At 39.2% G+C, this 25,810-nt stretch overlaps 1 protein-coding gene across 10 annotated transcripts in view; it reads right to left on the bottom strand.

Moving 5' to 3' along the window:
• RARB (retinoic acid receptor beta) overlaps window positions 1-25,810 on the bottom strand; it is a 704,914-nt gene that overhangs the window by 155,958 nt on the left and 523,146 nt on the right. Inside the window, exon 1 of one of the 10 annotated variants that reach the window (XM_087430630.1) lies at window positions 9,087-9,181. The exons of 8 other annotated variants lie outside the window; for them this stretch is intronic. Coding sequence is in view for 1 of the 2 variants with exons in the window: in XM_004419429.3 (XP_004419486.1) it covers window positions 8,730-8,886 (157 nt within the window). In the remaining variant the exon portion in view is untranslated. One more of the 10 variants, XM_004419429.3, reaches the window with a different exon arrangement.

The raw sequence follows: 25,810 nt of genomic DNA, 5'->3' as shown, positions 1-25,810 counted from the left end.
ATCTAATCAGACCTAACCCCAAAAGCACGTTATTTAACAAACACTCCAGAAACATCCATATGAGAGTCTTCAAGAAATAATTTTGGAAGACATGCACTTATTCCAGTGCTCAAGATAAGTTTAAAACTCCACTTTGCAAACTACATTTAGAAATTACCTGTGAGGCCTACACACACAAAAACTTCATGCCTGCTCCACTGTGACAAAAATGCGTAACCCACTCAATCACCCACCTTATGCACCAGTTGTGGTTCTCAGCAGTTTCTAGTTCTTTCCATAATCACACTCAGGTTCAAAATTACGTTTGTGTTATAAGGGAGTTGTGTCGCAATGACTTGTGTACATAAGTTTCTCCCATACATTGTGAGTCCAGAGAGAGCAGGGACAGTGTCAGATTTGTCTTGGTGTCCCCCACAAAACATTTCAGGGAGCCTGGAACATGGCAGACACCCAAGAGCCGTCTATTGAATACAATTGGCAAGAGCTAATCCATCAGTGCGTAATAAAAATGTACTGAGCCCCTGACAGCATCTTTGGGCAAAGCGTATTGTGACAACTTCGAAGGTGACAGTGCTCACTTGTAAAAGTCAAACATTTGTACTAAATCTAGGGGTTTGGTAAATGGATACCATCGAATCAGGACCACAGTGCTATCCACACTGTGACAAACGGGAAGAACTGTCACCTAGGTTATGAGTCACAGACAGAGGAACTACTTCACTGAGGAAAAGCGATACCAACTAAAAAAATACCATTCACTATTAGCAAAGGCTCAGAAGCCATAGGTGTCATGCTGAAATCAGAGCAGAGGGTCCACTCAGTGACTTCTGCATGTTTTCAGGGCGAGAATAGAATCCTCATTTACATTATCTCTAATCTTTCTACAAATCCTGCAATGTAGACATAATTATTCCCATTTCATAGCTGTAGAAATCGATCCTGTGTCAAGTCAGGCTATTTCCATTATCTCAGACCAGCAGGCAGAGACGGGGAATACAGGTGGAAAGATGCATGGGAGGATAATGGATGTGAGTGGGAGTGTGGACGAGAAGCAGTAAAACTCGCAGAGTGACAACTTTTCACAGCCTCTGGTCTAAAGGAAAGAAAATCATTACACTTTCTTCTCTGGAGAGCTCTCGGTATACAGGTGACAGGATAACCTCTCCAAGAGTATTTGCAACTTCTGCCCACTAGAAGCTCAACACGGGGTTCTGGAAACTCTTGCCCAAGTAGCAGAGAGATGCCCTGTTCATCTGCATCCTCCAACTTTCTCCGCAAATCCAGACCTGTTCATCCTATCTCTGGTTCTTATTGTTTCCTCTGATAAGCAGGGCCCCAGTGAACAATTAAAGCTTTCAATAAATAATCTCTAAGCACATTCATTTGATTGACTGTTATTTGATACAGCAGTTAGTTTCAATGGGGCAGTTAATATTGATCACATAAAGTACTCCAGACAAACATGAAACAGTTCCAGAACTCCATGGATTATTACCCTTTATCTGCTAGTCATCTGCGTTACTTGTAATGGTCACGGAATTTAAAATCAATAATAACAATTAGTGTTCTGTACACCAAAACGGATGAATCATGTGAAATGGGTTTTCATATAAAATCAAAGGTAAAGCAGGCCTATAACATGGAAAAAAGCGCCCTGAATTTCCAGTACACATTTGGCAAGGTACTTTCAGGCAACACTTCAAAACAGACAGCAAGAGAGAAAGAAAAGTATTTAGAAGAGCTGGCCATAAAAATGCATGTGAAACCCCTGACAGTCTTAATCCAAAAAGATGAAGCGTAAAAGATAAAAGTGATCAAAATCAGTGCTAACAAACATAGTAAAATTAATGGGACTGGCAATTTACTTCCTCTGAGATCCGCTTCTGGCTACCTTTTTCGGCTTCCGATTCATAGTGATTTTTTGTAATAAAATGGCAACAACGGTATTTTAGCTCCACGGCACCACTACTGTAATGTCTCGATAATTAAAATGCAAAGCAACAGAGAAATGTTTCATCATTAAACTGTAACCAGCGCACTATGTGAAATCATCCATTCCAAAGACTTGTTTTTCATCAATTATTTGTTATTTATCTGATGTAAATATAAGAACTAATTAAAATGTATGCCTTTTTATACAGCTTCTTGTCATTAAAGCCAATGAAAGCATTCTGAGGACCATAATGAAATAATTATGTTTGCCTTTAAGAATTCTCTTCAATAACACATGGCAGTACTGAGCTAAATTAAAACATCAGGAACTAAATTTCGCTTGCCTCCATTTCCATTTTAGTTAATTATACCCCCAAGCTTTCTAATAGACCAGACCTTAAAAAATCTTTTGAAGCTGAACCGGCCTTCAGATCATCAGCCTTTTTATAATTTTATATAAATTATATATATATATATATATAAAATTATATATAATTTTATAATTTGATGACATGACAAAGGTACTGTGGCCCTGAGTGCTTTACTACTTTTGAGAAGAGGGATTTATTATACAAGGTCTTCATTTGCTCTGGAAATTAGAGAAAAATTGGGATAAATGTGATCCAAATCTTCTTTTCCCAGTGAATTGATGCACTCGTCTCATCTGGTCCTATCTGCATCATTTCTACCACAGTATTTTGAATTCAGCTTTTTTTTTTTCCTAATTTGGTAAAATTTTAATCTGCGGCAAACGGTAACTGATCAACAACCACAAAAACAGAAATTTCACTAAATCAGAGTCAAATTAGGAGAATCATTCCTTATTCAATAGTAAAACTTAAAAAGAAAAAATAAGAAGCTATCTTTAAGAATGGAGAAGACTGAAAAGAACCTGTGAATTTGAAAAAATAGGACCCTTTCGAATTTCTCCTTCTCCAAACCTCAAATCAGAGATACTTCCGAAGGGAAAAAAAAAATCTGAGTTCAAGAGAAAAAGAAGACAGAAAGGAGGGAGGAAAAAATGCTGGGTTTTTCCTAGGGTTCAGGGCTGGTGGCAAATGAAATGGCTTTAACAATGCTGTCATATGATGCGGATGGGGGTGGGAACTTGGTACTTAGAAAAGCAAATAGGAGTACCAGGGATTAATTCCCACAATGTGAATTCCCTCCCATTTTGCGCTATATGGAGAGTTGGCAGGGTTCATGGGTGATAATATTTGGTGACTGCTGGATTGACGTTTATGAGACATCAGAGGGAAAGTGTTGACAGCTGGGAAACAAATATCTATTACATGACAACATAAAATTGCAATTATAATCTCAGAATCTGCTTTTATTAAAGTCACTCTCTTCACCCCCAAGTTATTCTTTGTTCTGTTTGGAGAAATCTCCTTTTAGGAGTGAGGGACATTATCACCCACTTTTTCCCCTGTTAAAATTAGCTTTCTCCTCTCCCCTGAGCTGGTTCACTTCATCAGCTGCTGTGGGAGGCCCAGAGACTCCCGGAATCCATGTGCCCTGACTAGAGGAAATGCTTGGCCAGGCTGGGTCGCCTCGCTGACGTCAGTTCCTGTTACCCTCGCCTTATCGTGCAGGGGACCCAGAGTCTTATCTTACTGAATGGCCCCCCTTTCAACTCCCCACCCCCAAAGGCCAGACAAAAAGCAAGTCAGCAGTTCCACTGCCTGTTTGAATTCCCATCTAAGAAAGCTCTGGAAGCTCAAGATAAATAATATAATACCTGTAGGCTCACCCTCTACTGCTTCCTAGGTAGAAAGAACTTCTGTAACTTATTTTTAATTCATTTAAAGGGATTTTGAGGGGTGAGATGGGACAGAAATCATGCCTCTTAATGATGAACTAAGCAAGCCAGGAAGGAAAAGAGAATTCAGTGCAACATATTGACTGATGAGGTTGTGTTATTAGATCTTACAGATGGGGCAGGTTATCTCATCTCCTATTTAACATGAGGTTCTCAGGCCAAGCCACTTAAAGACAGGATACAGATAAATCTGAAACCTGAGTTAACTCTGTTGTCCTCTCTCCATCACCCACAATTCCAACTTTTTAAGAAGAAGCTAGCCAAGAACTGATACAGATCTGTTCATAGTAATTCAATTTAATAATTCTACCCCCTCCCCCACTCTCTACACACACACACACAAACACACACCCACACACGTGCTGGAGTCAGAACTACGGTCGTAATACTTAAATCCATTTTGCAAAGGATGCCTTCTATTTACAGATCTACGGTTTGCCACAAAAGGAATTCATGTTCAGCAGAATGACCCAGAAGCACAAGGCGATCTTCAGTCATAATGGAAAAATTAAGCTGCGAGCGCTCTAGTTATATTGACCATAGAATCCAAACAAAGACTTTCTGTGCCACTCCTGGGTTCAAGGGGCAGCCTAGGAGATGTCGTAATATTGAAATATCTGGCATATTTCAATGATTTATGTGGGAACTGTGGCAGTATATTTGAAAGTGGGTTATTCTAGAAAATCAGAGATGTATGGCTGCCATAACTACCCTGTAATTCGAAAGGCAAGATTCTACATTAATATCTTTTGGAAAGGTTTTCAGCCAAGATTTTTCTGATTAACCTTCATCTAAAACTCCCATATCCGAAATAATCTCTTTAATTGATAGTTAACTGAATTTATATTAGAACATTTAAAGTATAAAGATGTCTTTTAAGGATAAATTTATTGGCATTTAAATGTAACTCAAACTCTATAGAAGATTCTTTTTAAGATGTTCTAAAATGAACACTGTGTTTATTATTTAATAAGTCCTGTGTGACTTGAAGAGTTTTATATTTTGCATCTTGATTTTACATCTCCATCTTCCTCCCAGAGAGTAACTTTCTAATTAAAAAATTCCCAGCCTTTTAAAAAAAATTTTGATTTTTAAAGATTATAAATTCCTTGGGAGCAGAATTTATAATCTTTTTCATTTATCATGTATTTCCCTTCTGAGATAGTTGATTGATGCTTGTGAAATGTGTAAGGGAGAAAACGGTAAGGTTTTCTTTCCTTTTCAGCCATCTCAGGGGCTGAACATATGTTGAAGGTAAATTATAAGCATCTGATATTCAGAAGACATTTCTTTACACTTCTGCTTTAAAGAAAAGTTCATGACAATACTGACTAGTTATATATGGTCAGAGCCAGGCTTCCAGAAATGAGAATAAAACTTCTGATTCAGGTCAGCTAGCCTATCAGAAATTGCCATTCTGGTCATTTATCTATTAAGAAAAAAAAGACCCGTTCCGATGCAACAGCTTTGCATTTGGGCTGGCGAATCAAATTCTAACTAGAGCTTCCAAATCAATTCCATAGCTTAAGTTGAAAGAGAGAAATGTCCACCTCTCCTACTGTTTTGTTTCATATTTTGGAATCTACCCTTTTCTGGCAATAAAATTTAAACTTGTGCATTTTTTCTTGTAAGTTGCACATCAGTACTTTCCCACCCAACGTACCAAGTTATCTGGATACTGACAATATTTTAGTATTTTTTTTCCTACAGGGAAGGAAAACTTGGTGAATCTTCCGCTTGTTTTCAAACAACGCTGCCCTGCACTCTTTGAGATTTAAGCCAAGTCCCTTTTCTCCTGTTGTTTCTGATGGTATTAGTTACCATCGTCATGTGGCCGAGAAGCAGAAAATTATGTCCTACTTTAGAAAAACAATTGAGCCTTTTCACCGAAATATTTATTCAAAACCCCATTCAATTCATATGGTAGCTGTCAGTCTTTATTTAGTCTCTCTTTCAGAGGGTATCTTTGATTTTGCCACTTTGACCTCAATTTATATCTTACTAGGAGAGGATTTAGATACTGTTTAATACTTAAAATTCAGGTCCCAGGGCTTTGAGAAGGGGATTTTTTTCCGTTCTTTAATCACACATTGCTACTGCTTGTTTTTTAAAACATTCTCTCTCCTCATTACAGGCAAAATACTACTTCAAAAAGAAAATATTTTTTTCTTTTCATGTGTTGAGTAGGGGAAAGACAGGGAAAAAGGGCCAAGAAGTTATCACCCTCATGAATTCACTGAAAGCAACTATATTTAGACCACAAATATTAGGATTTATCCTGGGCCCACTGAGCAATTAATGCTGAAAACATCTGCAGCAGCCTAAAACCAAGATAATCCAGAAAGCATCTGAATAGAAACTTAGTGACTCCAATACCTTCCAGAGGCAGTGTTAAATCGTATTATTTTTATCACATTCCCTTAGTAGCCCACTAATCCTGACTTCGCATTTTTATAACAAGCAATTCAAGGCCTTACTCCAACCGGCAGCTGGTGGGCATATCATTTTTCTGTCTTTAAAATTAAAAAAGAAAACAAAAAGAATATTCTAACACCTTTCAAAGAAAGCTTCTGGTGCATTTTACGTTCAAAGGGTTTACTCTAATTACTGCAAACACGAACACACACACACCATAAAAAAATAGGTAGGATCTCAAAGCAGAAAATAGTTTGGGTTGGAATTTAGTACTATTTTTTTTTCCTCCTTGCCCACTGTTTCCTCTGTGTTAAGAGCACAAACAGATCTGCTTCTCGTCAAAACAGTCATTAAGTAAAATGGAAAAGGTTGTGGTTTTTATGTTCTTACTTATACAAACGCAGCCCTGATATGCTTTTATTTCAAAAACCCTAACTAGCTATGCCACCCTGAACCAAACACCGCATGGCAGACATTTGTTAGAATTTTATTTATGCTTAAAAACGTAATCGCTTACACAACTAAACTGACCAGTCATAAAGTGGTTTATGGAGGATAAAGCAGCTCTGACTGGGCATAAGCAATATTTACATTTTATTCCTTTTACCTGAAGTTGAGGTGTGGGATTTAAAGCTTTGTGACATTGACCACAATAAGCACTAATTGCCTTGCTTACAAAAATAAGACACTGGAATTTCTGAAATCCCTTTGTCAAATGCCTTTATTTACTTTTTCTAATGCAAGTTTCTTTGATTAGCTGAACTTTGCTGTTATCAACACTTCTGGCTTATCGGCTGGCCCTAGGCGAATGACACATTCACCACTGGCTCTCGCTAGATAAGGCAAATTCTTTGTTTAACTTATTCAAGAACAAACAAAGCTTTTCCCCCTTCTCCTACAACTTAATAGGCATGTTTGGAGGATTAATTACAAAAGGGAGAATGTCTACTTGTAAAAGCTATTAGGTCTAATAGCTTTTCACCGGGGTCCTGAGCACTTTTTTTCCTCTGTTAAAAAATATGTTTCATTAGAACTTTCTCTTACCAGAAAAAGTTTAGAAAGCTCCAGTTCCCTGAAATTCCAAGTGAAATTGTTCAGACTGTTTTAATTGCTACAGAGAAGACAGGTCTAAAAGATCTGTTAGTGGGTTGGAAAATTATTTTGTAACTCTCAATTTCTTTGAGTTCTCCGGCAAGTAAATAGGCAGCAGGAAAGAAAAGGCATTTGGGGAGCAGAAGATTAAGACTTCTTCTAAAAATGATATTCTTTTTGCCGTGGTTATGGCTCTACGAAATATTAAGTCAGACAGCCAGACTGTTGGCATCAAATGGTTATTGATTTTTAAGCTACAAACCTGTTGATTTCCTGGCCCAAGAAGCAAGTCTTTATCCTGAAAAAAAAGTTTCAGAGAGGGCAATTTAAATCTTGTCATTGTCCCCTCTCTTTTTCTTCTCTCTTTAGATAAGCCACCATGTTATTAGGAAAACTCAATTTCTTCCAGTTAAACTTTGACCTCTTTGAAAACAAAGATTTAAAATGTCATTTTCAGCCTAATGCTCCAATGAATTGTCAAATAAAGTACTAAAAACATTTTGATAGATAGCCGAGCCATTTATCTAAATCACTGTCAGGGCAGCGATGCATCCTGCAGGCTCCCACCACAGCCACCCGAAGGTGGGATTTTCTGGGACTTCTGGTCATTTCTCAAGCCTGCAGCCAGGCTACTGTTGACCAGATGCGTGCCTCGGCACTGTGTCAGCATCAGATAACCAAATAGTCAATATTTTTTTAAAAAACTGGACTACCCCATTTATATTTCCTTTCCTTTAACCGATGTCCAGGTTCCCGGCTGAATTGTAAGATATGGAAATAATGGATGGCTCAGCCCAAGGGGTGTTCATTGCCAGTAGTTTTCTAGCAAAACAGCAACTTCTTAGAGCAACAAAGTGACTCGGAAAGGTGGCAGCAGGGTCAATGCTAAGAAATATTGCCTTTCCTTAGCAAGGAAAACACTGGAGGCAGCATCTTTAACGACTAGTTTATGAACTTCAGGAGCAGCAGCCACCTTAATTAGGCTAAATTCCTTGCAAGGAAGATGTCATATTTTAATTACTTTGGACTGCTGAAACACACAAGGGGGGGATATATACAACTAGCAGCTAATCCAAAGAACAGCAAAGTTAAATTCCCCTCTGCAGACACCTTAGTAAAAACTGCAACATGTCAAATTGCCTTACTTGAAGAATGTTTCAAAGTCCTGTGGTCACCCTCTGCTTTTTTTTCCCTCTCTATGCATATTTTTAAAACTGTTTTCAAGAGACTCTAAGGGTGGTAAAAAGAGGAGCAGGGGTCAGGAGGGGTTGTTTGGGAAGAAAACATCTAACAGGAAATTTTCAGCAGAGGGAATCAATATGCACGCCAGCATATCACACCCTTTCAGCATTAAATCATTAAATCCTTTGTCTTGCTACCAATGCAGTTTGTTTCCATGTCTTTATTGCATGCAAGAGAGACAATTAGTTTTTTTTTCTCAGTAGAAGAAGGGAAAAAATAAACCTACATTGAGCAGTGTGCCGATGCTGCCATTCGGTTTGGGTCAATCCACTGAAGCATGCTTTGAGAGCTTTCTCCTGGAGCATGCAGGAAGACGGACTCGCAGTGTAGAAATCCAGGATTTGCCCAGGACTCACTGACAGAACATCCATACAGTCAAACATGATCTCCCCTGCACCGAATGTCTGCAAAAGTGCTTATCCTCTAGGTGTGGAGGCAAATGGCATAGAAAAGTCCACCCAACTCCATCAAACTCTGCCCCTTTTTTGGCACGTAGGCTGTTGGTCTTTTTCCCAGCCCCGAATCATGAATTATGACAGACAAGCCAGCTAAAAGCCTGTAATTGATCCAAATGATCATTTACCATTTTCCAGGCTTGCTCGGCCAATCCAGCCGGGACGGGGGTTCCCAGAAAGATCCCAAGTTCGCCTTCCAAGCAAATGCCTGCAAAAAGCCTTCCGAATGCGGTCCGGATCCTACCCCGACGGTGCCCAGACAGACCCTGCCCGGCTCGCTCGCGTCCTCGGCATCCCAGTCCTCAAACGGCTCGCATGGGGGAATTCTGGTCCCCCCTTTGGCAAAGAATAGACCCTCCTGCCTCTGAACAGCTCACTTCCTACTACTTCTGTCACACAGAATGAAAGATTGAATTGCCTAATATATGCGAGTGAACTTTCGGTGAACCCTTCCCGGGCTGCTAACCTTCAAATGACCCAACGAGTCTGACATCACCAACTCCCAGGATTCTCACAGAGCTTAAAAACTCCCAGCAGCCCTGCAAAAGCAGACAGCCAGAGAGGCAGGCAGCGGGCGAGCGCGCAAGCCGGCTCTCCTTCCCATTTCTCACCTTAAAAACAATGCAAGAAGTGTTTTTAAAACGAGCAGAGGAGGGGCCAGGACGCCGCTCCCGGCTCATGTGGAGCGCCAACTTCTCTCCCTCTACGCCTTTTTATTTGCAGCGGCTTAGCTTGCAAGCGCGTGTTCCCCCTTGCCCGCTCGCCTCCCGCCCACTGCTCGCCCCCAGCCCACCCTTTAAATTCCTCTGTGCGCCTCTCTGTCTGTTAAATTCCTTGTAACTTATGTATTTTTCCACTCCCGAGAAAGCACATGCAAGCCCTAAACTGTAGAACAGAGAAGAGTTACCCCTCGGGGAAGCCTTGGGTTGAGAAACTTTCCATTTGATCGTCTTTTTCTCTTTATCCTCCTTGCAAACCCTGGCAGAAGGGATTGCATTTGCTCTGGAGTAAAAATCCAGCTTTCTGGATTCACTTACTTTTTAAAAATTCTCTCCAGTCTATATGCAGCATATGGAGTAGTCAAGAATTACTCCGGTCCCAAACACACACACACAATCACATAGATAATACAGGATTTTAGCTCCTGATCTGAGAACACATAATATAATGGTCAAGAGCATGGATGTGAGAGTCAAACTGAACTGGATCAGAATTCCAGTTCTACCACTCACCAGCTGTGTGATCTGGGACCTGTATGTAACCTCTCTGGGCCTCAGGTTCCTCATCTGTAAAATGGGGATATAATACCCACCTCAGTGGGTTGTTGTGAGGACAAAAAAAAAAAAAATAGTGCTTGCCTGGCACTCAGCACATATCCTGGAACAAATACTAGCTGTAATTCATCCTCTTATTTTTCAACTGGGGAAACAGATGCCCAGAGAGGCTGAGACCTGCCTGAGGTCACACAGCTCAGAACGATGACTAGAACCCAGCTCTCTGGAGTCCCAGTCCAAAGTAAAAGTTACTTTGCTGTTCCCCCGGCCTTGCACCCTGAATAGCATGTTGGTGACCTCTTTGTTTCTCTCTCTCTCTCTCACACGCACACACCACCATCACCACCACGACATAATTAAACACATATTTGGAGAACTGGTTAAGGGTGAAGGTTTTATATTTCCAAGGGCCAGTTTTCACCTATGCTAGCCCCTGCCCATTCTTGGCTACTTATTAGAATACCGTAATTTTAAGAGAAAGGGATGATTTTTTTATACCTCCCACACTGACCCAACCTCGAGGAAGGAGAAGCTTTTTAGCCAGTCTTAAAACACTCAGACCGACAGATGCAATATTTACAAATAATCTCAGGCAGACTGAAAGCTTTAAAAGGCGGAGCCAATCCACCCTGCAGCCATTTTGCACAACTTGCTGAAAGGATGCAACGCACACCAAAGAAAGTCAACTCTGGGGAGGAATTAAATGCCCTATCTCCTCCACTGCCTCTCCAGTGGTTACTTAAGATTCTCCCGCAAAACAGGGCAGGCCAGGGGTGGGCAGTGAGGGGCAGCTTCCTTGCCCCTTGCAGGGAAGAGCGCTGTTCCAGTCTCCTTTTTGTGGATAGTGTTGGAATGTGCATTGGCATCCAGGCCTTTTAAAAGCCTGTCAGGGGGCACCCCGCCCCATGCTGAAACGCTGCTCTGCCTAGCAAGAGTTGCTAAGTGGCACTCGTGGTGTAACATGAAAAGTATGCATCGCACACACTTACCAAGTCAAAGATCCTTTTTGGAAGGTACATTAAAACAATTTTCAGCCCAGCAAGCTCGGTTCTTGCTACTGAAAAGTCCAGGGCGATAAAGGGGTGAGATTTTGCTGAAACTACAGGTTTGTTATTTTTTTTTCTCTCTTTTTTATAAGGCAATCATTATGTAACAGAGCTTTATTATAAGAAACCCTTTAACTACAATGAAAACACATTTTAAGCAAGGAGCACAGAGGAATTTACAAAACATTTAACACACTGTCATTAAGATAGTTGTAAAGATACACAAAGCACCACGTTATGTGCCCATTTCGATGTGGTCCACGAGACTTATAGCTCCAAATGTTTATTTAAGGTCCTCAGGGTTCCTTGGAAACGGGGCTCATTTTATACCCGATAATGGAGGTGGAGGAAAAGTTGTTTGAGGAGAAGGGAGGAAGCAGCAATGTTTAAAGTACAGCAGGAGGAACTAAGTGAGGGATGAGAAACACAGCACCGTAGCCAGGTGTGTGTGTACAGGTATCTGTTACCCAGGGGGGCTGCAGCACTTCCTTGCTCAACATCTTTCCAAAAGGTAGGGTGCACTGGCCACAGGCAAGTGAAGATGGGGATGGTGTCCCCAAAATTCTGTTCACTCTCATTTCTTAAGCTAGAGAATCAGCTTCATCGAGGAAGGGAAACCACTGCTCCCACATTTCTTCTCTCAATACTGTCATGGTACAAAAAACAATAACAGAGTGTGTGTGTGGGTGTGTATGTATGTGAGAGAGAGTGTGCGTGAGAGTGGGGGCGGGTAAGAGTTGGGAGATTTGGTGTTTTCTTTTTTTGCACATGAAAATTTTAAAATTTATAATCACCTTGGAGTTCTCTTGACTATAGAGAAATAAACTCGGGCCTTGAAATGAACAAGCAGTATTTTAAATCCTTATGAACAGAATCTTATGGGTTTCTTATAATTTAACAGTATTCACCAGTCAATTCATCATTTCTCATCATAAATTAATTCTGCTGATAGCAATTATTAGAGCTATTATTTAATCCAAGTGATTAATTTATAAAGCAGCCCCAAAACTTAGCCACATGTTTATCATTTCTTCATCAGTAAGTCTAATTCTTATACTTCTTGAAAACTTGATTCTTCCTTCAAGTTCTTCATCTTAAGGAATATTAAGGAAAGATACACAAATAAGTCACAATTCTTTAAATACATCTTCACACACCATAAAGATTAATGAATAGATAGAAGGTGAAAAATGGCCTAATTAATTTGTTGATAATGAAGTTTAAATTATTGACATCTATTTTAAACATTAATCAAACAGTTGGAAGAAACCTTTCCCAAATATCCTCTTGGTACAGCACAAAATAACATTCTGATGTGTGTCATCTCCTCTCTTTTCTTTGTGTTTGATCAATGATAAAAGAAACTCTAATAAAAGTATTTCCAACCACGAACAAACAAAAAACCAAAGTTTGAGACCAAAATCCATTTTGTTTCCAAGTAACTATATATTTGTCAGTGTGACACAGCACATTTGAAACCCATAATCATAAAACAAAAATTTATAGCCAGGGTTCAGGGTCTACATCTGTTTCTCTGGTTTTCGTACAGCAATTACCCACTGGACAATCCAGAAAGAAACACCATGAATCATGCTCTGCAAACATGTTTGAACTGGAGAGTTTTGTGAAGAAAGAGCAGGCGTCTCTGTGCACCGGTATTGCAGCCGGCTGTGCTCAAAATTGGTCAAATGCCTTGTGATGTCTAAATAAAAAGATTCTCACAGGCGCAGACATATCCACCCCAGGAACAAGTCATGCAAAGTGCAGGCGGACACAGGGGTGGGATAGAGGGAGGTGGACGTGAGTGTTTTTAAAAGACACACCTGCCTCTTTCATGTTTTTTTTATTTTTTTGGTTTTATTTTTATTTATTTATTTTTTTACTGTTAGTCTCATATAAACCCCTCTTGCCACAATTCTGCCAGGAGAATAAACAGCTAGTACTGAGTGATGTATATATTTCAGTAGGGAAGCCAAAGCAGGGACGTGTCGCAAGCATATGGCAAGTGCTGAGGCTGTTCCCAGGGCTTCCACGTCACCAGGCAAAGCTGCTCTTCTGTTGGGAGCTGAGAGAAGTTCTAACATTAATCGACTCATAGAAACTGCTTCTGGCCCTTCAATCTGAACACCTGCTGATATACCAGGACTGTTGATGTCCATGGATCTTATACCAGAAGACACCGAAGCACTTTCCAAACGGGAACTTGCAAGATGGCTCTACGTCTCAGTGGATCTTCTTAGAACCCCATGAAACATTTGTTCTGTCTCAAAAATGTTTCTGCACCTTGAGGGTCGGCCACTGTGTCCTTCCTTCTTTTGGCTCCTTTCTCCCCAACTTCCTGCTTTTTCCAGTTTCCTCCATGAAGTCTTCCCACCTGGTTACTTACAAACATCATTTTCCCAGGATAAGGGGCACACTTTTTCCTTTCCATACTTCTGAGCCGTTTTCTTTAGCACTTCTCTGTTTTTTCTGTGCATGACTCAGAAAGACACCTCTTCAAGCTCAACAGTTTCTGTGGGTCCCAACTTGAACTTAAATACATCCCCTCCTGAATTTCTCAGTACAGAACAATGAGCTCCCCACCAGCTCTCAGCTGACTGCCACTGCTGGTGGTATCCTCAACATCAGTTTCGGGGAGACCTATCTTTAGCAATTTCCTCATGTTTATTTTTTCCCTTTTTAATTTAGATTTTTTTAAAAAGTAATACATATTCATAAAAACTCAGAGAGTCTAGTCTAGAAGATATAAAGTGAAAAATAAAAAAATTTACATGTATAAGTCCTCCATATATTCACTCATCAAATCTTGAGTCCCTATCCCATGCCAGGCACTGGGATAGGTGCAGGGCATGTATCTGTATATCGTTTTTTGTGGACTGTTTGTGGCTTTTATACAAATATAATCATATAATGCATATTGTTCTGCAACATTTATTTATCAATCCTTCTTGAACATTCTTTCACAATAAACAGATCTCATTTAAAAAATGAGTACATATAGAACTGTCTTATTAAAAAAATTCTGAATAGTATCTCTTTACATTAATTTGCATTGTACTTCATTTAACCAGTGCCCAGCTACTGGACATTTAGGTTGTTTCCAGTTTTTCAGTGTTATAAGAAGCCCGGTGGGTATGTGTACCCAAACACCTGCTGGGTAAAATTCTAGTAGCAGTAATGCTAGGTCAAAGATGATGTGTATTTTAAAATTCAATGGCCACACAAAATTATATTCCAAAGTGGCTGTGCTAATATGTATTTCCCTTTTATTCTAAAACAGGGCTCAATAAACTTTTTGTGTAGAGGCCCATAGGAAATATTTTAGGCTTTGCAGGCTATATAGTTTCTGTTGTAACTGTTCAACTATGCCATTGTAGTATAAAGGAGCCATAGACCATATATAAATGAATGGACGTGGATGTGCTTCATAAACCTTTATTTCTAGAACCCAGCAGTGGACTGGGGTTGACCCATGGACTGTAGTTTGTCCACCCCTGTTCTAAACCAACATTTAACAAATTCACGAAATTCTATATCGCCTTGTCTCTGTCCCTATAAAACCCAGCTATATACATTTCGATTTTGTTAACACTTTAATCTTCCTTCTCCTTGAAAAGCTTCACCCAGTTTCAACTTGTGTACCAGGAATAACATGGCTCTTTTATTATATCATTTCATCTAGAATCATCTTTCCTTCTCTCTTGGCTCATAATTTCCCACTTTCCTACTTCACTTCTTTCTGTAAGAAGGGGTGTGAGATTGCATCTCTCCTTCAGATGAGCCCAGATGCCCCGGTACTTTCTTTTCTCCACCATCAAACTCGGCTTTAAAGTCAGCTGTTTCCATCAACCCCACCCCCAATATATGATGGCAGTATGTGGGAGATGGAAAATTTAACACTAACTCCTGAGAATACATACCAGTGGCACCACCATGATACAACTTGCCCATGACATCCCTGTATTATTCTGCCTGAATTGTTTTTTCTGTCTTGTCTCAATACATCTTCCAATGAGCTAAGACTAGATATGCCACCCAGTTGGCAGAGTGCTTAGAAGAACAGCGAGACTCTTTTCAAGGATAAAAAGAAGCACAAAGGATTCTAAGAGTGCTTTGCAATTATTTCATGTTAGTATTAATAAAGGATAATGTCTATAACTGAGATGCCTACCTTAATTCCTAGTTCAGCACTTCATTTTTTGTAGATCATATGTATGAACAGAGGCTATTAGTTGGCTCTTAAATTATGCTGTTTAAATTAATTAAAATTCAATACAATTAAAACTTAGTTCCTCAGTCACACTAGCCACATTTCAAGTGCTTAAGAGTGCTCACATGTGCCTAGTGGCTACCATGTAATAGAACAACAAAGATATAGAACATTTCCATCATCGCACAAAGTTCTATTGGACCACGGTGCTCTAAAAGGTCAGCCTAGTGATCAGAGAGGCGGTGGAACAGGGTAGGTGGGACCATAGAGTCTGGACACCCACTATCTGTGCTTGAAGCCCAACTTCACCTTTTATTAGATGCATGACCCTGGGCAAATTACTTAACCTCTACATACCTAATTCTGTCACCTGTAAAATGGAGATATTAATGGTACCTACATTAAAGGGTTGTGGTCAAGATTAAATGAGGTAATATAAGTAAAAAGCACTTTGAACGTTGCCTGAGACATAATAAGTGCTTTAAAAATGTTAGTGGAATGTCCGCAAGGACAAAATGAAGTCAGGAACACATAACTCAAATACTCTTCAAATACTACTGCCATGGACAGAGGATTTTCTGTCAGAGCAGTTATTTTTAACCAAGATGCACATTTCAGGCTGTGGGGTCCAGGCATATGCAATTAGGGCATGTTCCCCAAGAGATTTTGCTGTATATGCCTAGTTAAGTACCACTGCATTGAAGCATTTTTATATATGTTGTATAAAGAAGGATAGTTTCTTTTATTTTACAAAGCAGACACTGAGTCAGAGTGGCAATGAAATATTTGACAAGCCTCATCCTGCTGCTCTTGTGGGAGGCAGGAAATGTATCATGTGACTTGCTGTTTTCCGCAGAAGTGGTATTCAACCTCAGGAACATAAGGCCAATTATGGTTAATTAAATGGCAAGGATATAACACAAGATGGAAGACTTATGTTATTTATCTCATCTTTTCCTTTCTTTCCATCCATTCGTCCACCTACTCATACCTTTACCTCACCCATCCACCCATTTACCCATCTACCCATCTACCAATCCATCTACACTTCCAGTTATCCACCCACTCACTTGTCCATCTACCCACTTAATTTTACCCATCTACTCAGCCGTTTACCTCCCCATCTACCAATCGACTCATCCATCTACCCATCTATCCATGCTCTGACCCATCGTCTACCCCTGATCTAACTGCCTAAGGTAATAGAGAGAGCATGGCTTTTGGCAGGCAATATACACGGTAGTGAGAGGGACAAAAATAAAGCTTCTCAGATAATACATGTGTCTTTCTCAAGAATCCTGGAAAAGGATTTCCTGATGAGATGTGCTGGCAGAAATAAGGTCAAAGGCAGTGGCCACTGGAGAGTTCAGTGAAACAGGTTTGATAAATCAGGTTGCAGCCGGGGAGCCCCTCGGATCTAACACTGATCTCTAAGAGCATCCCAGGATTTGAAATGCTAATGAAGCCAAGTTCTATTAGCAACACAAAAGTTTCTGACTGAGGGAAAGCTAAAGGCCCCAAAGGAATTTCCATCAGATTCTACAGGGAAAGGGAATGTAAAAAGTAGTAAATATATCAGAGAGGCCATTGGAGAGGGAATGGAGTTTAGTTTCATCCTGGTGTCTGACAGAGAAAAAGGCAAAAAAAAAAAAAAAAAAAAAAAAGCCCATTGAGACTGAGTGGGAATTGTGGGGGTAACTTAAAGCCAGATAGAAATCTCTGTGAAATTTCTGTTGGGGAAACAATGATATGTATTGACATATGTTACATACACACATATACACATACTATGAACGCAACAAAAATATTTTTGATGAAAAAAATTGTTTTCTCTCTCCTTTCAAACTGCAGGGTATAAAGCTACCTTCTCAACGTCTACCTCAACCAAGGGCTTTGAAAAGTTCTGTTTGAGAGGATACCCTGATGGCTTCCAAAATTAGTTTTTGACATTTTGTCATCGTTTGCTTTTTTGTTTTGAGTTAAAGATGCTTCAAAAAGAAATTAGAAAAGTTTTTCAGAAGGCAATAGTTCCAAAATTTAAGTAACATATAAGCATAGAAAGGCAGAAAGGGAAAGAATAGACAGAAATATGAAATATTTCCCCTCTCTGTTTAAGCAAAATGCAATGGTAAAATATAAGATGGCTGCAATGATTCCCAAAGCATGGCAATTCTGTGGCTTCACACCCAGGGCTACATAAGGAAAATTTCTCAGATTGGGGCATAGGAATCTGCATTTTAATCAAAGTCCTCAAGTACTTATTCTGCACACTAGTGTCAGACCCTCTGCTCTGAGGGGACATTCTACTTGGTTAACACCAGGACACAGGCCTTTTAGAGGGTAAGGTGTTAAGAAGGTGAGTTTCTAGGAGTGGCAATGGTAGAGCTCTGAGCCTGGAGTGGAGTCTTGGCCTGTATTTAGTGGCTGTGTGGCTTTAGGTAATCTCATAATCCTTCTAAGCCCTACTTAGTCTTCACATAAATGAAAATAATATCTACTTCAAATGATAATGTCTTCTTCAAAGGAAGATAATGTTGAAGAATTAAATGAAATAATGTATGAAAAAGATTTTTATAAATCTCTAAAGTATTATGTAATGTTAGGCATTACTATTCACACATTAGGTAACAACAAACAAAAAAATATTTTCACCTCTTTTTATAAACCCTGTGGCAAACTGCTAACTCCAGCCACCCTCCTGAGTCATAATCCCCTTTAAAGATCCAAAATAATAGATTTTTAGCTGAGCACATGGCTACCCAGATACAGACCACATTTCTTAGCCTCCTTTGCAGCTAGATGTGGCTATGTGACCGTGTTCTCATCAACAAAATGGGGTCAAGAGTGCTGTGTGCAAGTTCCATGTCACTTCTTTGAAAAGTAATTTCCCAATTTCTACTTGCTATCTTCCCCACTCCCTGCCAGCTGGAATGTTGCAGGACGGTGTACAGACTGTATAGATGAGGACAGCAGCCCAGGGGAAGGCAAAGCCATAAATTGGAAGGAACCTGAGCCCCTGAATGTCCATGGGGAGCATAGCTACCCTGCCGGTCTGGACCATTTATCTTTAGACAATTACATGAGAGAAATAAACTTCTATCTTATTTATGCCATCTTAGTTTTGGGTCTCTTTTGAAATCAAGTTTAGTCTATATTCTAATTAATCAAACATCTTTTGATGTGTATAATATTTAAAATAAGAAAAAACAAGATCTTGGTATTCCTCATGCTATTGTCCAAATCTGGTGAGGTCTCCTTTGCTCTCTTCCATAGTTGGGCCAGGGTCTTCTCTCCTTTCTGGCTGGGAGGACTGGTCAGTGGCAGGGAACACAGCTGGTTTCCACTCCCATCCACGCTCCAGATTCAGAGACAAATGGCAGAGGTTTTCATTTGTTTTTCTGTGTGGCATAGACAGAATGTGACAAAGCTCTGCAGAAGCCCTCACTTCTAACTCTGAACATTACCAGCAATGTCCTAGGAAAAGGCTCCCATCTGGGCTTAGGCTGGTTCTAGCCATGTGGGCTGTCCTCGGAGAGGAAGGCAGCCCTTAAAGCTTTATTACCATTATATATATGTAAAGTAATTGGTGACAAATCTGGAGGGATAAGGCCATGCTAGTTTAACAAAACTGAGTTGGGAGGCCAGAGATCTAACTTTCCACTAACAGCTTGTGAGAACTTGTCTGGTCTAATCAGTAACACGAGGAGGTTGTTGTGACTCACAGTGGAAAATACATGGCTGAGGTGCTCCAAATGAGCCCATGACAGAATTACTAATGTGTGTCCCTCGGCAAGATCTGGGTAAGGCTGCCCAACAACATACTAGCCCAGAAGTTGGCAGACTCCAAGAACCCAATCCAGCCCACCACCTGTTGTTGTAAAATAAAGTTTTATTGGGGCGCAGCACACTCATATTTATCTGTTTACATACTGTCTATGGCTGCTTTCACACAATGACAGAGTTGAGTGATTGCAACAGAAACGATATGTCCCACAAAGCCAAAAATATTTATAATCTGGACCTTTACAGAAAAAAATTTGCTGACTGCTGCTGTAGGCACTCACTACCAATCCATTTGAATTGGCTTTGAAAATGAAGTCAATCTACCAGCAAACCTGGAACTGGATAATATTGAGGGTTTCTTCAAGGTCTAAAATTCTCAATTCAAATACCCCCCAAACCCTCTGCAGCTCTTTTTTAAACATGCCAAATACACTTCTTTAGTGTCTTTGAGTTTATTTTTGCTCTGCCTAGAATGCTCTTTACTTAGATATCAACATGACTTATTCCATTGCTTTCTTCTGGCCTTTTTCAATATGTTGCTTTAATTGACACACTAATAATCCTATTTAAAATAGGACTCCAGATCACGTCCATCACTGTCTGTTCCTTGGCCCTACATTTTTCAATTTATAGCCCTTATTACTACCTGGCAAACACTTATTCTTTATTGTATAGCTCCCATAATAGAAAGTAGTCTCCTCGAGGACAGCAACTCTATCCATTTCACTGTGAGTATCTCAATAATAAGAACAGTACATGACACATAGTAATTCTTCAATAAATGTTTGTTGGAATGAGTGAATGAATGAACCAATAGCACTTCATGGAAGACTGATTACTAGAGCCACATACAACTTGGTAGAAATTTAAAATTGGCAGAAACTATGATCTGTTGTTTCAAGGCAATTAGAATGGCCCCACTGTAAGTAAAACAAAATTGGGACTGATTATTAAAAGATAGGACTTAAAACATGAAATTGATGGCATAAGCCTTATGCTTTTAATTCACTGATAAGGACGTTCAACCTATAGGCAGACCAGGAGAAAGGACAGTCTTTTCAAAGAATAGCGCTGTAACAATTAGATGTCCATTGCAAAAAACAAACAAAACAGTGATCCATGGTTCACACCAAATACAAAAATTAACTCAACATGGATCGTGGGCCTAAATGTAAAACATAAAGCTGTTAACTTTTAGAAGAAAATCTTGTGACTTTGAGGTGGACACAGTTTCTCACATATGACATGGAAGTATGACACACAAAAAAACCAAACTGATAATTTGGACTTTATCACAATTTAAAACTTCCATCCTTTGAAAGACTCTGCCAGAAGTATGAGAAGATGAACCACAGACTAGGAGAAAACTATGCAAAGCATATATCTGATAATAAATTTGTATCCAAAATAAAGAAATTTCAAAATTCGGTAACAACAAAGTACCCCACCTTCGCGCCCAGTGGGTGAGCGATTTGAACAGAAATGTCACTAAAGACAATACATGGATGGCAAATAAACCCATGAAAAGATGCTCAACGTTATTAATCATTAGGGAAATACAAATTAAAACCACAACGAGATACCATGGTACACCACTGGAATTGCTAAAATTAAAGACTGCCATATCAAGTGTTGCTGTGGATGTGGAGAAACTGGAATTCTCACACTACTAACCAGAAGTGTAAAATCATACAAATACTTTGAAAAGAGTTTGGAAATTTTGTAAAAAGTTAAATATGCACCTGCCAAATGATCTAGCCATTCCACTCCTAGATATTTACACAAGAGATATTAAAACCTATTTTTACTCAATAAAATGAAAGTTCATAGCAGTTTTATTCGTAACATTCAAAAACTGGAAAGAATCCACCAACAGATGAATTGATAAACAAAATGTGGTATATCCATACAATGGAACACTCTTGGCAATAAAAAGGAACGAACCACTGATACATGCTACAACATAGATGAATTTCATAATGATTATATTGAGAGAAAGAAGAGAGACACAAAATAGTATCTGATGTATGATTTCATTTATATAAGGAAATTCTAGGAATTGCAAACTAACATATAGTAGCAGAGTACATACAGATCAGTGTTTGTCTAAAGACAGGGTTTGGAGGAATAGGGAAGGGCAAAGGGACAAGATTACAAAAGCACATGGAGAAACTTCTGGGGGTGGTGGTAGATATGTTCATTATTTTTTTTATTGAGATATAATTGACATAACTTTATATTAGTTTCAGGTATATAGCATAATGATTCAATTTATGTATATATGGTCATGCCTCGATTAACAACGGGGATGTGTTCTGAGAAATGCATCACTAGGCGATTTCGTCGTCATGTGAACATCATAGAGTGTACTTACACAAACCTAGATTCTGTAGCCTACTGCACGCCTAGGCTATATGGTACTAATGATATGGGACCACCTTCATATATGTGGCCTGTCGTTGACCAAAATGTCTTTATGTAGTGCATGACTGTATTTCGAAATGATCACTACAGTAAGTCTAGAGCTAACATTGGTTGCCAATCCTCTTTTTTCACTGAGGAACATTGGCCCTGGGCTAACATCTGTGCCTATCTTCCTCTACTTTATATAGGACACCCGCACAGCATGGCTGGACAAGTGGCGCCTTGGTCCACTGCGAACCCTGGGCTGCCAAAGCAGAGTGCACGAACATAACCACTATGCCACCGGGCCGGCCCCAGGTTTGTTTTCTCTTGTGATGAGAACTTTTAAGATGTATTCTCTTAGCAACTTTCAAATATACAATTTAGTATTACTAACTATAGTCACCATGCTGTACATTATATCCCCAGGGCTTATTTATTTTATAACTGGAAGTTTGTACCTTTTGATGACCTTCGCTTGTTTCACTCACACCTCACCCTCTGCCTCTGGCCACCACCAATCTGTGTTTTCTGTCTCTATGAGTTCATTTTATTCTTTTAGATTCCACATATAAATGAGATCATATGGTATTTGTCTTTTATTGTCTGACTTGTTTCACTTAGCATAATGCCCCCAAGGTCCATCCATGGTGTTGCAAATGGCAAGATTTCACTCTTTTTTATGGCTGAATAATATTCCATTGTACATATAATATATTAATATATACCATAATATATAATATATTAATATATACCATATTTTCTTTATCCATTCATCCATTAATGGATGCTTAGGTTGTTTCCATGTCTTGGCTATTGTAAATAATGCTGCAATGAACATGCGGATGCAGCTATCTTTTCAAGTTAGTGTTTTTGTTTCCTTTGGATAAATAACCAGAAGTGGAATTGCCGGGTCATGTGGTAGTTCTATTTTTAATTTTTTGAGGAACCTCCATACTGTTTTCCATACTGGCTGCACCAATTTACATTCCCACCCACAGCTCACAAGGGTTCCCTTTCTCCACATCCTCATCAACATTTGTTATCTCTTGTCTTTTTGATGAGTCATTCTAACAGTGTGAAATCATATCTCATTGTGGTTTTGATTTGTATTTCCCTGATGATTAGTGATGTTGAGCAACTTTTCATGTGCCTGTTGGCCATCTGCATGTGTTCTTTGGAAAAATGTCTATTCAGATCTTCTGCCCATTTTTTAATCAGATTGTTTGGTTTTTTTGCTATTGAGTTGTATGAGTTCTATATATATTTTGGATATTAATGCCTTATCAGATATATGATTTGCAAATATTTTCTCCCATTCTATAGGTTGTCTTTTCATTTTGTTGATAGTTTCTTTTGCTGTGTATGTTCATTATTTTGATTGTGGTGATGATTTCACAGGTGTATACATGTCAAAACATCAAATTTTACACTTTAAATATGTGTAGTTTAATGTATGTCAATCATACCTCAATAAAGCTGTCACAGAAAACAGTATTTAACAAAATATTTAACAACCAGTATAGTACAGACACTAACCCTTGAGGATAAATGCTGGCCATGCCAGTGTTTTGCAGCTGGATACCAATAAGCCTTCATTGCAAAGGTGCTCTGACAACACCTCAAACTCTAGAACAAACTCATAGGACACAGTAATTCCATTCCTATGTATATACTGAAAAGAAATGCATACATATGTTCAAATAAAAGACACATACAAAAATATGGTCATAGCAGCACTAATCATAGTAGCCCCAAATGGAAAGCTACCCAAATATCCAATAATAATAGAATAAAGAAATAAAATATACATTCACTCAATAGAATACCATTCAGCAATAAGAACAAATGAACTTGAACTGTATGCAATAGCGTGGATGAATGTATAATGTTGAGTGGAAGAAGCTAGAAACACACACAAAAGTACAACTCTATGATTCTATTTATATTAAGTTCACAAATAGGCCTAATTGATCTATGCTGTTAGAAGTTAGGATGCCTAGGACCCTTGGGTCAGGATTAGTGACTAGAAAGAGGTACAAAGGGGCTTTTGGTATTCTGTTTCTTCATCTAGGTGCTGGTCAAAGGTGTATGTTCAGTGGTAAAAGAAAATTCCAAACTGTATGCATATGATTTGTGTACTTCTTTCTATGTATATTTCAACAAAAGTGTCTGCTTAATCAATAAAGAATGGATGGGACAGATGACTCACAGATTTTTTTTAACTTCTCTCGATTGGTCCTTGAAAAAGTTTGAGAACAACTACTCCAGTCAACAACCTTAAGAAAGTGAGGTGCTCTTACCATAAGCACATCAAACACAGGGGGGAAGGGCAGACGGGGAGCCTAGGAGTCACTCCTGAACTAGCTTTGAATATTTAACTCTAAAGTACAAAGAGCATTTTGAGGAAACCTCATGTCAGCATCTACATAACCAGATCCCTTCTAATGAAGAAAGACAAAAGCTTCAATATATCAGGATATAATTTTTATCTTACAAATAAATATTTAAGAAATTAAATGCAGGAGAAAGAAGGGAATGAGGGACAGAGAACAAAAGAAAAATAAAATATCCATTTTCCTCTAGATAATTGTCTGCTATCAATTCCCCACCAAGAAGCACCTTGACCACAATGTAATAATAGAAGCCAAGCGTGGTTAGATAATTTGCAGAGTCATTTCCAGGGAGTCCCCAGCTCCATAATGTCCCGTCGTGACTCTTCTTCACCCCACCTACGATTCCTGGAGGACAGACAATTTATTAAGCAGGATTGGTGACTCCACTTACAGTTTGCCATTTTCCCAATGTCAGCTGCGTCTGCCCTCTTTCTCACCCAGCCTCCCAGTTCCTAGGCTCCTGCTGCACTGCCCCCGCTGGAGGGAGTCTTTCCTGCACTGTCCCTCTGCCTCAGAGCCCCCTGTTGTCTCTTCCAGTTACCCCTGCATCTTTTGGACTTGCTGAGAGTTTGGGTAGCTTGGGACCTCGTCTCTGGATGCCCAGGGGTCACCATCCTTTCAACCAATAAATTCTTTTTGAAACCAACCCATCAGACTCTCAAGGAGAATTCTTTGGTCTTAATTTAGAGTACTGGTTCTCAACCAAAACAGTACTATCCTTAGGCTGCTTTGTGAATCTTTGGGAGATATTTTTGGTTGCCTCTTTGACTTGGAGCACTACTGGCATTTAAGTGGGTGGCACTAGGGATGTCAGCTGTTCTGTACAATGAAGAACTACCTACATCCCACAGGACTTGAGAATGTAGGTAATACACGCAGGTAAACAACCTGAGCCTAGAAACGAATTCCTTCTCATCCATACACACAAACGAGTTTTTTGCTTGGTTTTACTATGTATTGGATCTTCCAAGATGCAACTACCTTGTGTATTGAAGAAAGAGTATATTTTGTATTGTGCAGAATTTTACCAAGAGTTGCTTATTATTTCAGAAAATCATGTTGATTCACCAAAACCTCACCTGTCAGTCTGCATTGTAGCTGCTGCTTTGATACTGGTTCCACATAACCGCATGAACATTCAACTACTTTGTCTTCTATGGTAGTCATGCCCAAACATTTACATACTAAACTATAAATTAATATATTACAACTAACTTTTCTTTCATTATTCTTTTATATCATCTTTGGGATATTATGCTGATTTTTTAAAAAAAGTTTTGTGTGGGTAGATTATATTATCTATGAATTTCATTTCAGAATGGTATAGGATGTTTTATAAACTATTTAGTATGTGAAGGAGATATTGGGTCTCAAAGGGTTGGGATCCACTGATTTAGAGAAACAACTCCAATTTCTCCGAAAAATTTTCAAACGCTTTTGTAAGATCTTGACTTTTTATGCCAAACATAGACTGATCTTTGCCCAGTGGTGTGCTGGTAAATATTTAACAACTCTCTGCGGGGGAGAAGCCTTGATTTGCAGTGTTTGCTGATTTCCATGGAGTAAATACTCTGACCATGGCCAATTTCAAGAATCATCTAACATGACATCACTGGACATAAAGTTGGGTAGAGATACCAAATATTAGCTTCTGTGAACTTATACAGGTAAAGGGACCTGAGGACCCATTGGTTATCAAATTCTTGCCTAGACACTACGCCAGTTTTTTCTAGATTTTCT

Source organism: Ceratotherium simum, chromosome 5, assembly GCF_057802395.1.
Source record: "Ceratotherium simum simum isolate JZ-2026a chromosome 5, ASM5780239v1, whole genome shotgun sequence".
Classification (NCBI taxonomy): Eukaryota; Metazoa; Chordata; class Mammalia; order Perissodactyla; family Rhinocerotidae; genus Ceratotherium; species Ceratotherium simum.
The sequence above is the reverse complement of the archived record's forward strand: the minus strand, read 5'-3'. Positions and strand labels throughout refer to the sequence as shown.